This window comes from Myxine glutinosa, chromosome 3 (genome assembly GCF_964187855.1).
Source record: "Myxine glutinosa chromosome 3, kmMyxGlut1.1, whole genome shotgun sequence".
Classification (NCBI taxonomy): Eukaryota; Metazoa; Chordata; class Myxini; order Myxiniformes; family Myxinidae; genus Myxine; species Myxine glutinosa.
In genome coordinates this window covers 68,577,836-68,591,376 of record NC_136263.1, presented here as the reverse complement: position 1 = coordinate 68,591,376, position 13,541 = coordinate 68,577,836, and the positions used below count along the sequence as shown (strand labels likewise).

The 13,541-nt window shown below is 46.8% G+C and overlaps 1 protein-coding gene across 1 annotated transcript in view; it reads right to left on the bottom strand.

Moving 5' to 3' along the window:
* The window catches only part of LRP2 (LDL receptor related protein 2), a 433,005-nt gene that overhangs the window by 39,883 nt on the left and 379,581 nt on the right, over positions 1–13,541 (bottom strand). The window contains exons 70-72 of the mRNA XM_068110809.2: positions 8,247–8,412; positions 7,908–8,036; positions 901–1,121 (exon numbers count right to left, since the gene is read on the bottom strand). Of these exons, the coding sequence (XP_067966910.2) occupies positions 901–1,121; positions 7,908–8,036; positions 8,247–8,412 (516 nt within the window). The remainder of the gene's footprint in view (positions 1–900; positions 1,122–7,907; positions 8,037–8,246; positions 8,413–13,541) is intronic.

The window sequence follows — 13,541 nt, the reverse complement described above, 5'->3', positions numbered from 1 at the left end:
CACACACACACACACACACACACACACACACACAGACTTTTCCGTTATTTTATAATCAATGAACCATATTTTAAACAAGTTTTCTTGGAATAATTCAATTGAAGAACAAATGTGTCCAAAACATTCATATTTAGAATGGGGCTGTTTAGCTATGTAAATCTATGTTTGTTTGCTCTTGCAATGAGTTTGCTCATTAAACCGAAAATATTTTTTCGAGAGAAGGATGGACACGATCCAGGAAAGTGCATCACACAATAGTTTGCATCCAGACTCAGGCTGGATTAACCATTTGTGGGCCTGATACCAAACAAATTTGTCAGCCATTTGGGAAAGAAAACAACACCTGGCAAACGGTCAATGAACTCCCGCAGGGAGCCAACGGTGATCGAGTAAGGAGTTGGTGTCTCCTTAAAAACACCTATCTGGTTTGAACCGGTTCAAGTCATACCAAAGACTTTAAAAATGGCACCGGTATGTGCTGCTTCCTTGCTTGAAAAGGATAGAGCACAGACAATCCCCATCGGTTGGCATCCATGGAGAGGAGGAAATCCCTCCTGAGGAAATGCCCCGCTGAGTATGGTGAAAAAAGCGGTGCCATTGTTGTGACGTCACTGGTACCCAGAGTATCCCAGGAAGTGACGGTAGTGACGGCACTTCCCCCAAGCTCAGTGGCTGTGTTAAGTGTTTGTCTCGTCAGTATGTCCGTGTCTGTGTGTATCCGTGTGTGCGTGTGTGTGTGTGTGCGTGTGTGTCTGCATGTGAGCTCTATTACGAGCCTTAGCCCAAGTATAAAAAAAAATAGAAAATCTCTTTACTTGGTTAAAATGCAGCTGATGTATGAGGGAAAATTGAAGTGTCACATCTACAAACATGATGTTGTGTGATAATCATAAATCTCACCTCCTCTCAGGAGATTACGGCGGTCAGTACCATCCGGTTGGACAGATTCGATAGCATTCTCCTTTGAATCGCACCAGTAGACCCTGGCATCATTAAAGTAGTCAATGGCTAATCCTGTCGGTGAACCAAGCAAATGGTTCACCAGAATGGAGCGCTGCTGCCCATCCATCCAAGCCCACTCTATCTTGGGATTTTCACCCAAATCAGTCCAGTACATCAACCTGTGAGTCGATGGGAAAAATACATGTGTGAACAAACGATTCGATAGTCCATGAGTAACAGGAAAGAAAAATGGACTGTAAAAAGACAGGAAAATAAAAATGAATTCTAGATAATATTGTTGCGGTTCTGAAAATGTACATATTGATTAATAAAGGTTAAAGGTTTTGCCCCCATAGTTAGTCCACATGCAACACGTAGGTCACCTTAGAACGTTAGTTATTTCATAGTATATGTGAGATAAGGCCATTTCCAATGGTGATACCTGCGTTGTGTCAAATAAATAAATAAGAGTAGGCCCCGTTCATTTTGCAGCCCACCCTCCAATCGACCTCGTTGGGCACCATCCAGTCTGCGCCCCATTCCCCATTGCGCACCATCCAGTCTGCGCCCCATTTCCCCTCGCATTTGGATGCTCAAACCAGCCAAATGCCACGAGGTAGGCCTGGAAAAGGGGGAGGAGCGCGAGGTCGGGGGTGTGTGCCTGTGACCACGTCAAGCAGACGTCAAGGGCGGAGCCGGTAAGACCCCAACAACCAACCAGGGCTCCGTGGGCATGGCCTAAGAGGCGTGGTAAGTGCACGTCTGGCACATTCGAGAGGGTTCGCTGGGCGGCGCTATATAACCGCGCACGCAAAGCCCTTCCTGAGGACTGACGCGCTTTCTCGAGAGGACTTACCAGAGGACTGATGCAGCGGCACTCATTGCAGAGGACTGGTGAGCAAGGGGCTTTGCAACAGGACTTGCTATTGGGGAAGGACTCACGTGATAAGGACTTGTTTGGAGTGCATTGCATTGCGAGGAGGCCTCGCACGATTGGCGCATAAAAGAGGCGCTGTTATCCTGAGTGATTGCAGGGACTCGTCGAGGATTTGGCTTTGGGCTTGCGGGGAGCGCATATAACGCGCCGGTATTTCTATTACGTACACGGCCGTGAGCCACAAAGTAACCGCGAGCCCAGCTTACCGATCCCCCCCATATAATTGTCTGATCCGCGCCAACGACACACGGAGAGCTTGCCTGCCGTCTACCATCTTCTTCGTGGTACGAGTTGGGGACCGGAACGAGCTGTGGACGCCATCTATGGACCCTCAACCCGACCATCTACAACCCCCGTGTGAGTCTGAGTCTGAGTGCGAACGGGCCCATGTCCAGGGATAAGTTAAGACTGTATAAGGCTGCCCTGTGTATCTGCTTCTTCTTCTTCACTGTACATTGCTTCTTCTTCTTCATTGTACAAAGTGTAAATAAACTGCTTGTTATTCCTTTTCCTCTTGATTCTACCGTTTTAGTGATTTCTCCATTGGGTAAACGTGGCGCGATTAGAAACCGCTCAAATCGGGTTAGTTCCTGTTAACGGCCCGAATCGCGGCTCGCTGCCGCTCGGCGTATCCACTGAAACTGTGGTTCGGGCGGGGTAATTTCCTTGCTTCCTGGGAGGCGCTGGTAATTAGGTAATAGGACTAATTCGGCCTACCACCCTATTCAGTGCTGACCGGAAGGAACGTCATAGCCCCGGATCGCATCGCCTAGATAAAAGACAAGGGGATTAATCCCCCCTTGGTAAGGGGAAAGGCCGACGTGTGGAGATCCGCAACAATATAAATGATTCTTAGGCAATTAAGATAATACATCCTGTTTTCATTGACCAAAAACTGACCACTTGAAATCCGGCAAAGTATAAGATTTTTCAAGAGAATTAATGTTTACAAACATAGGGCTTGCCAAAGCCCTTGACCCTATTATTATTATTGATGCACTAGTTGATACTTGCACAAGATGGTGCAAGATGATAAATTACTGAAGTAATGACAAATAGAAAATATCATAATGATGCAAAATACAAGTACAAGTTCTCTCTGGAATACAATGGAGGTTAATCTAGAAACAGAAGGAGGCCATTGTCAGCTCATCATCATTGTGCTATATGTATCTGCACAATTATTATGAGAAACTGAAACGCTATCAAAACAAGGTAACATGGTGGTTGGGATGGGGAGGTGGGTAGAGAGAGGGATGAAGGTGGGAGGAAGAGAGGACACTGTAGAAATGTGAAAAGGAGAGTTAGGTAAGGTAGCAAAGGCAGGTATACACTCAGAGAACAGTGAATCCATGGCATAGTCTCCTTGGAAAGGCAGTATCAGCAGAAACAACAAAGGTGGACGAACCGCCTTGAGAGGCCATTTTTCCCTACAGAGCGGGGGTTGGCCTTTTTTTGGGCACCGGGTCCCCTTTTTGAAGCAATGTTTTATGGCCGGATGCCCTTCCAGCCACCAACCCTGTTAGTCGCCTCTTGCGACACACAGGGAATTACCAGCAAGCTGGTACTCAATTTGCCGACCTTAGAAGGATGACAGGCTGAGTCAACCCCCCTGGCGTTAATTCAGCGATCGACTGGGATTCGAACCCAGGATCCTAGGATCCCAAGCCCGCACCCTAACTGCTAAGCCAACACCAGGCTCGAAAAACAACGAAGGTGGACGGAGGTTATGTTTTCATCCCTGTTTGTCCATGAGCAGGATATCTCAAAAGGTTATGGACAAATTCAGCCAAACTTGGTGGAGTGGTTGGGTGTGTGAAAACACCTTACATTTCCTAACATTGAATTGCATCTGCAAATTTTTCTGCCGATGCAATGAGAGTATCTAGGCTTTCCTGAATCTGATAACTCCCCTCTTTTCTATATATCTACATTCTCTCCAAACTGTCTGAAAATTCTGAAAGTGTAGTCTCAATCCCGCTGTCCAAATAATTGAAATACATTAAAAACTGTTATAGACGATGTCTCTCTGAAAAGACCGACTGGAAAACCCTCCCATCCACTTTCTGAATAATCCTCTCCAAGAAGTTCTGTCACTCAAGCTTTTGGGTCTCACTATTTGCCATGATCTTTCCTGGGAAAACCACATTTCAAATCTGGCCTCCAAAGCCAGTCGCCGACTGGGCATCCTCCATCGTGCGAAGTCCTTCCTTGGCACACCTGAGCTCCTCACCACATACAAGGCTTTCATCCGCAGCTCTATGGAATACTGCTCTCCCCTCTGGTCTGGTGCTCCTGCCTCACACCTAGCTCGTCTTCACGCTGTTGAAACCAAAGCGTTCAGAATCATTGGAATCTCCCGCGATGAAGCTAACTCCAAGGGCCTTTCACTCACTCACCGCAGGCAGGTTGGTGGTCTTTCCGTCTTCTACCGACTCCTCTCTGGCCTTGCCCCCCCAGCTCTCTCTGGGCTCTGTCCCCCAAATATTCCTACAGGTCGCACAAGATCTGCCTGCAACCCTCTTATGGTTAAACTGCCAAAATCAAGACTCTCTGCTCACCTTCACTCCTTCATTCCTCTTTTCTCCCACTTCTGGAACAAACTCCCTCACCCTCTTCAATCCCACTCCACCCTCCAGGTCTTTAAAACAGCTGTTCACCACCATCTCTTATCCTCCCCCATCCAAAACCTTGATCTTTTCTACCCCCGCTAATTTCGGTCCCCTTGTGTTTTATACCTCTCCCCCCCCACCCCCCCCCCTTCCCATGCCTCCTGCCCCCAAGCCCTCTCCCTCCCACACTTCTCCCTGCTCTCAAATGTTGTGGTTGTGTGCTTCCCCTTCTCTCCCCATCTTGTCTTCCGCTCCCTCTTTTTGTATATTTTGTTTGTCTGGTTGATTTGTTTGTGAAATAAATGTTAGCTCTTTCACGAGCCTCGATTCAGTATCCAAAAAAAAAGGAAAAAAAGAAAAAGAAAAAAAAAAGACAGGCTACGACTGAACCATGAGGTTTGACACTGAATGTGAGTGTGTGGAGTGAACATATCTCCCATGTTCAGATATAGTATTTCTTAAATATGTTGGGAGACCATGTTATCAGAGGTAAGTATCGACCATGGCTTCTCTCTCTATCCTCCCCTTGACGCACCAGAATGCAGAACCAAAGGAAGAGATAAAGAAAAAGAGGCAAGGACGAACACCTGGCTTCTCCACACGTAGAATATTTAAACTCTGATATCCAAAGAGGAATTAATTCACAACCCTAATCCTACAAAAACAAAGAGCAGTGAGAATTCAAGCAAATATTCTGGACATCAATCATTAGCGTACTACATCTGTCTGACAAGGCTGCAGTTTAATCTGTCCCATGACATTGAAAAGGCTGATGCAATTAAAGCAAATCCCAGGAGATCGTCAGCTTGCAGGTTGGCCAAGGCATGCTGTCAAGTCATTCTGGCATCAAACTCTTTGGCGATGGCATCCAAGGCCAACTCCACACATTGCTTACTGACTTCCTATACTCTCGTAGCCAACGTGTGGCTCTCATCAGAATCTTCTCATTTCCTCTCCCTGTTAAGGCTGGAGTGCCAGAGGGCAGTGCTGCAGGCCCCATCTTATTCATAATTTTCATCAGCGATCTCTTTGACTCTCTGGAACGCCTCCATCCTCTGCAGTGACATCCCTCATCATTCAGATAGGCAGGCGCCAGCCTCTTCCCTCTCTTCAGACCTGGACAAAATCTCAAATTGGTCAAACACCTGGAATATGTCTTTCAATACAGACATATCTCACACTCTCCTCTAAAAGGACCATCTGGCAAACCCTCCCATCTACTTTATTAACAATCCACTTGACGAAGATCAGTCACTCAAACTCCTGAGTCTCACTATCAGCCATGATTATTCTAGGGAAAACCCTATTTCTAAATTGGCCCCCAAAGCCAGCTGCCAACTGAGCATCCTCCATCATGGAAAGTCCTTCCTTGGCACACATGAACTCTTATCCACATACAAGGTCTTCATCCGCAGCTTGATGGAGTATTGCTCTCCCCACTTTCCCATTGCAGACAGGTCGGTAGTCTCTTTGTCTTCTATTGCCTCTTTTCCGGTCTTGCGCCCTCTATTCTTTCCATGCTTTGTCACACCCTCTCCCCTTATTTTATTTATTTTATTTTTTGATGATCTTTTGTACAGGGGCAATTAACCTCACCCCCAAACCCACCTCATTCAAATTTCCAGTTTTTCCTTCCTGAGAGTTGAATTCTGTATTCATATTGTGCACCCTGTGCATTCTCCCTGAGTCCTCATTCTTCCCCACATCCCTTATTTCTCCAGGTCTCCCTCTATTTTGTCCCTCAACCCTGCTGTCACAGTGTGTTTCCCCACTCTTTCTACTGTTGTTTTTGGTCTACTAGGGAGATACCCGTGCTAGGCACGGGTGGGAGGCCAGAAGCAAACAGGCAATGCAGATACGGCGAATGCTAAAGCATGAAACCCATAAATTCCACATTCCTGTAGCACCTTAAGTCGCACGTCAGACATGGACAGCAAGTTCGTGAAGGACGTCCATGAAAAACGTACCCATTCGCAAACAAACGGGTACGTTCACGTATAGAAACATCGATTGTGGGACCGTGGCGAATCTGCATTTGGCGATCCGCGAAGTTCACGTTCAGAAAGTAGAAACCATCACGGCATGTCGTCATTCACTTGAACTCGATATCTTTTTTCTTTCCAAACAACATAACTCCAATTAATCGCAAAATAAACTTTTAACAACATTGTTAATGTTTCCTTCATTGTAAAAACGACCAAATCAACAGTTAAAAGGATTTTGAGCCGATAGGTGTTACGGCCTTGGCAAGATCGATGGAGACAGCGATCTGTTAGCGTATACACCGCCCAAATAGCTATGTGGAATTCTCTCCTGTAGAGATTAAATGTCGTTGGAACTTTGGCCGAGGTCATTATTTACTTTTAATGATGTTTATATACGAATGATGTTTAATGATGTTTATATTGGTTTTGGGTCGTCCTTTCCGCATATCTCGTGGGATTGTAAGTTGGAGAGACGGCCGTGATGGCGGGGAGGGATTTGGAATTCTCTCAAGCAGGTATTCAACCCGTGTCCTTATAAAAGGTCTTTGTCCGAGGTCACCGAGTTTGATCGGTGCAGCCGTGCAGTGATCGGTGCAGCCGTTTGTGCCGCACCCGGGGAAAACAACATCGTCACAATGAAAACATCGTCACAATGAACGTTATGCGAACGTGAATGTTATGCGGGAGTCCAAACCTGAAAATGCTGGAGGCCAAAGCTGAAATTGGAAAAACAATATACCCTATTTTACTCCTGGAGATCCCAGGATTACCCACCCAAAATATCGTTGCGATCGGTTCAGCTGTTTTTACGGTACCTTCGAACGGACAGACAGACAGACGGAAGGACATTTGGTGAATTATAGTAAGATTGCATCCTGATCCATTCTGTGTTCTAGCTTTTCCATGAGCTTTCTATACAAAAAAGAACCTGCAGGACACTCAGGTACAAGCATGAGAATCCAGCACCATCATTCAGAAGAGTCAAAGCATTGGGTTGTCATGGCATTGGGAGGTATGTTTGTGTTTTTTCTTGTCCAATTATTTTGAAATAAACTGTAATGTGCGTGTGCGTGGGAGGGAAGGGAATTGAGGGAGGCAAGTTTGAGAAATAATTTGTGATGGAGTACAGTAGAACTCCATTTGTAGGTAGGGCACAGGGGAAAAGTGGCAACTCCATCAAATGTGTACAAAATAGAAAATTTGAATTGACAAGTGGTTTCAGGAGGGGGATTGGGGCTGCTTTGTACAATTTGAATTATTTGGAGGAGGTGTCCCGAATTGCAAAATAAACATCACAAACAATATGTTTGACGACAATAAGTTCAGTGTGAATAAATGAATATGCTAGCACATTGTGGACACTTTATTAGGAAAACTGATGTGGCTTTTCAAGTAAAAACAAAGACAGACAATTGTAGTAAAGAGACATACCCAGAGTTTGGATTCACGGCAATGGCGGCCGGCTGGAAGAGATCTGAAATCACGAGTTGTTTGCGGTAACGACCGTCTAGCAGGGATACTTCAATCCGCTTTACTACAGCATCTGTCCAGTAGATGTGCCTCAAGAAAGGATACGATTAACCATTATTAGGTCGTAACAAAACCACCTTGGAAGAAACTTGCTCTGATAATCCTCATGATGCATCATAAAGAGATTGTGCTACACGAAAAGATGTGGACCAAATCATGCCAGTTCAAATGCAGTATAATCTAAAGTGTGTTATGCTATATAACACTAGTCCTACGGTTAACTTATCGATCAGGCACTACCTTCCAATCCAGTCCACAGCGATGCCACCAGGATGCATGATGTACCGCAATCCAATGTCGACCCCATGGACCGGAACATCACTGACGCCACTGAAAGTGGGCAAATGAACATACTTGATTGCACCGAAGCTTGATCCTTGGCTCAGCATGGTGTAATATAGAACACCTGTCAAACGTGGGACATTCAGGCCATGATTGTGAATTTCACATTGAAATATTACAATGCAGTTCACTTCGAAACTGTAACAACTAAATATGCCAAAGATACAAATATCGAGAGACAGCTTGCTTGACACTCAGAAGCTTGGGCACAAGATTATCTGACTTTGCAAGAATTTTGGATACGTCACCAGTGGATCCACCATTTTCCATCAATATCAAATTGCATGAGTATACAATAATTGTTCAGAATATTTGGTGCATGTGAATTATTTTTGCGAGTTAAAATACGATCATCTAAGCTCATTTGCTTCTAAATTGCATTTTAAACAGCATTTTTAAACAAACAGAATGTTGATGCTAACCACCGCACATGACATGACCAGCCGATGAGCTGGCTAGACTTTGCATATTGTCACCCTCAAACATATAGTATACTAACCCTCTCCCCTCTCCCTTCCTGTATCCATCTCCTGCTTGGCATTCTTTTCTTCATGTGCTCCCATCTTCTCTAGCTCACTTTCTGTTCTTAAATAAGGTTTGCTCTGGTGGTGAGGTTAAGGTTTTCTGTTCATCGTTAGACTTGTGATAGGGTCTGTCAGGAATTGTTTCCTCAAGGGTGGAAATGTAAATAATTTTGTGTTCACTTATTACTCGTTGTGCTTATTATTTGTTGAAATCATTGTATTAAAAATAATTTGTGTAAATTAGAGCATTTGGAGATGCCTTCGTTTTCCACCATTGCGGTCATGACAACAAAGGAGGAAATACAGGAACGTAGTCACATTTCCAAAGAAACAAAGGAACTTTTCAGGGAAAAGTACATTTTCAAGCTGGCCTCCAAAGCCAGTCACAGACTGGGCATCCTCCATCATGCAAAGTCCTTCCTTGGCACTATTGAGCTACTCACCATATACAAAGCTTTCATCCGCAGCTCAATGGAGTACTGCTCTCCCCTCTGGGCTGGTGCTCCTGCCTCACACCTAGCTCGGCTTCACACTGAAGAAACCAAGGCTTTTAGAATCATTGGAATCTCCCGCAATGAAGCCGACTCTAAGGGCTTTTCACTTACTCACCGAAGGCAGGTTGGGGGTCTTTCTATCTTCTACCGATTCCTCTCCGGCCTAGCTCCCCCAGCTGTGTCTGTGCTCTGTTCCCCTGCAGGCCGCACAAGATCTGCCAGCAATCCACTTTTGCTGAAACTGCCAAAATCAAGACTCTCTGCTCTCACCTTCACTCTTTCATTCCTCTTTTCTGCCGCCTCTGCAACAAACTCCCCCACTCCCTTCAATCCCACTCCTCCCTCCAGGTCTTTAAAACAGCTGTTCACCACCATCTCTTATCTTCCCCCATCCAAAACCTTGATGTTTTCTCCCCCCGCAAATCCACCCCAAACACACCTCCTTCAAATTCCCCGTTTTCTTTCCTGAAATCCCCTGTAGTGTCCATCTTGATTATCCCTTGTACCCTGCCCCAGCCCTCTCTCTTCCACAGATCTTCTGATGTCCCTGGTCACTACTGTTGTTGTGCTTCCCTCTCTCTTCCCCTCTTGTCTCCTGCTCCCTTTATTATATTGTTGCGGATATGAGGACTGTATATATTTTTTATTGTGTGAATTATTATTATTGTTTATTCTGCGCCTCCTGCCTCCGGAGCTGTGTAAAGGTCAAAGGGCATCCCATAATTAGTCCATAAAGCATCCACACCACAGCCAATCATAGAATACCCCTGTTCAATAGTTATATCTTATTATGTGTTTTTAGGGTAAGGCTGTGTCTCCCATTAATTGAAATACTCCATTGCACCAGTGAAAGAGATAGATTCCCTTCATTCCCATTCCAAAAACCTCCATTCCCCCTTTTCGTCGTTTGGCAATTACCTCCCCTCCAATAACCGCCATTGACCACGAGGCAGGGTCGGAGAAGAAAGGCGTGTCTCCACCTCGTCATAGAGGGGAGGAGTGAGCCAGCCCCACTCGACCAACCATGAGCCAGGGGTTTGGCTAGAGAGGGCGGAGGAAGAGCGATCGGGGAGGTTCGCAAAGGTTGAGGGGCGGGGCCTATATAACCCACAGCGCGACGCTCCCCAGGCAGTCGAGCTTTGAAGAAGAAAGAGAGGTGCTGAGAGGAGGGAATGAGCAGGCGTGACCGCAGCTAAAATCCGCAGCGCGACGCTCCCAAAAGAGAAGCTGAGATGAGCTTTGACGAGATGAGCTTTTACCGGCAGACAAAAGGGAGCCCAAGCCATTGAGAAGAGAGAGGGTCCAAGAAGCAGAGCTGAGTTGTGTGGTTTTGGTCGTCAGTGGTTGCGTTGTGGTAGTCAGTGGTTGCGTTGGTTGCGTTGAGTTGTCGGTGGTGAGGAGTGATTGGACCAAGAGAACATAGAGAACATCCAAGGAGAGGACATCCCAGAAAGCACAAAGCCTGTTGTAATCCTGGAAAAGCAGCGGCGGCCACAGCAGCAGCAACACCCAACAGCCGCTTGGGGCCTGGACGGCGGTTTTGAGCAGGGCCGCGAAGGAACGGCGGCTGCTAAACGCGCCGATCGTGCTGCACAATACAGCTCCAAGCCATCCTCTCCTTCCAGCCAATTCCTGTCATCATTCCCCGTGTGAGTCTGTCTTTTGTTTGTTCTGTCCCTGGGTTAATTAAGACTGTAGGTAAGCTCGCGTTGCACTGTGTATCTAATCTCGTCTGTAAATAAACGTGACTGCTTTCTTTTTGCTTGTGTGTATAATAAATCCAATTACTCTTCTGTCCGTCTTCTCGTCTTATTCCTTTTCCTCTTTGCATTCGGTCGTTTTAGAGTTTTCCAGATTGGGCAGCTGCGGTGCGATACGGCCAAAGTTTGGGGTGAATCGGGTGAGTTGGGGAAGAATCGGAGGAACTGTTAGTGTTAGGTCGCGGTAATACACCACCGCTCGGTCAATATAACATCTTAACCGCGACAGTAACAATTGGTGTCTGGGAGTGAGATACGGACCCGAAGCGCGCTTAACGCGCTCAAAATTACAAGCTGCTGGAAATTTGTGTTGTTTTACAAAAACCCGAATTTTGAAATCGCGCCATGGCTGGTCAAGGCGATCGAATGCCGGTGGGTGAGCTAGAGGAGGGGTTAGGAGTAACCCAGGATCAAATGGAGGGGAGCAATGAGGAGGCGGTTGAGGGAGTATCAGACGCACAAGATGGCGTCCTCGCGCACGTGGGTGTAGCGGCACCAAATTGCGCTGCGCCCGTGGTCGCGGCAGCCGAGCCGGAGATGCCAGAGTACATGCGAGTCTTTATGATTCAAATGATGGCAAAAATGGATGCTCAGGGAGAGCGATTAGAGGGCCAAATGGGGGTAATGAGGGACGAAGCGAGGGGTACCGGTGAGGGGTTAGACAAGAAATTTGGGAAGTTAGACAATAATTTTGAGGAGTTAGACAAGAAATTTGGGAAGTTAGACAAAAATTTTGAGGGGTTAGACAACGGGATAAAAGAGGTGAAAAATGGGTTAATGGGGTTAGAAAATAGGATGGAGGACAAATTGCGGGAAATAGGGGAACAATCTGCCCGGGAAATCAAACGAATGGGGAACCAGATAGAGGAGGTGCAAATCGGGTTAGAAAGTAAACTGGATGCTCAGAGGGATGAATTGGGACAGATGAGGGTGGCATCTACAAAAGAGAGGGAGGAGATGAAAGAGGAAATACGACGAGGTGTAGGTGAGGAGGTCTCGGGGCTACGCGAGGAGGTAAAGCGAGGTGAGAAGCGTATGGAGAAAGAGGTGAGGAATAATACGGCTAGGTTACAGGGGGGAATAGAAGATCTGACGGAGGAGGTGGAACAGCTGACAGAGGGACAAACGGAGTTAGTGGAGCAGGTTCAAAAGAACACTGCGGTACTAGGAGGGTTAAAGGCGACACAAAAAGAAATTAAAAATGACTTAATAGCGACACAGAGGCAATGTCAGATGGTACGTGAGGGACTGACAATGAGGTTGGATGAGGTGACAGAAGTAATGGAGACAAAGGACCGGCAGGTGAGGATGCACATAGAGACGGTCAAGGTAGCCTTAGAGGACGAACTTGAGGAGACGCACCGGGAAATAAAAGAGGTGAAGCAAAAATTAGAGGAAGTGGAAGAAGGGGTGAGTGAAATTAAGAAGGGACGGACAGAAACTAAGAGGGAGATAAAGGAGGAAGTAATGGAATTGGTACAAGGTCTGTGCTCGAATCGTGATGTGCTGCTCACTAACCAAATAAAGAGTTTGCAGGTGGCAAAGGAGGTGTGGAGACGAGGTGCCAAGGTGAGTGGCGATATAATCGAAAATGTACATGATGTGAGGAAAGCTTCAGTCGGCTTGGGGATTGGTTTGGATCCGGGTGTTCGTGAAAGGCTGTTGGTGAAGTGTGTGACAGGTCAGGTGTGCGAAAAAAGAGGTGTGCGAGAATGTCCGACCATGGGGTGTGTAAGGAAAAAGTGCGCGCCGACCAGTGAGTGTGCTGTCGAGAGTGAGTCGGTCGTAGCGCGTGTGCGAGGGGGTACATGGAAGCGCGTGGTAAGTGTTACGGAGGAAGTAACGAAAGAGTGTGCGCAAGAGTGTGCGCGAGAAAGGTGTGTAACGGACGGGTGCATGAGGAAAGAGTGTGCTGTCGAGAGTAAGGGTGAGTGCGCTGTCAAGAATGGAAGTGAGAGTAGTGAGAGTGACACGGAGCGTGAGTTGGTTGTGACAGGTGAGCGAGGATGTACACCTGGAATGGAAGGATGCACACCTGGAATGGTACTGGTAGAGCGTGTGTGGGAATGCACACTTGAGTTGGTCGTGAGGCACGTGGTTGGGTGTGCGGGTGAGAGCACACCTGTGATTGTCACAGAGGAGGTGACCGAGGAGGGGGCGCGAAGAGGTGTGTTGGTGAGGTGTGCGAGCGACGAATGTGTGCCAAGGTGTTCGGTGGTCAGGTGTGTGACCAAGTCTGTGAGCGGAATGAGTGTACCTGGGTGTGTTAGAGAAGGTACGACCAAGAGCAGGGAGACGGCTGGATATATGAGGAAGAAAGGGGTAGCGTATGCGTGTAAGCATGCAGGTGAGGCATCGACGGTAACCGGGTTAGCGGTTAGAGCGACTTTTAGCCGAATCTGGCCCTCGGTGCGT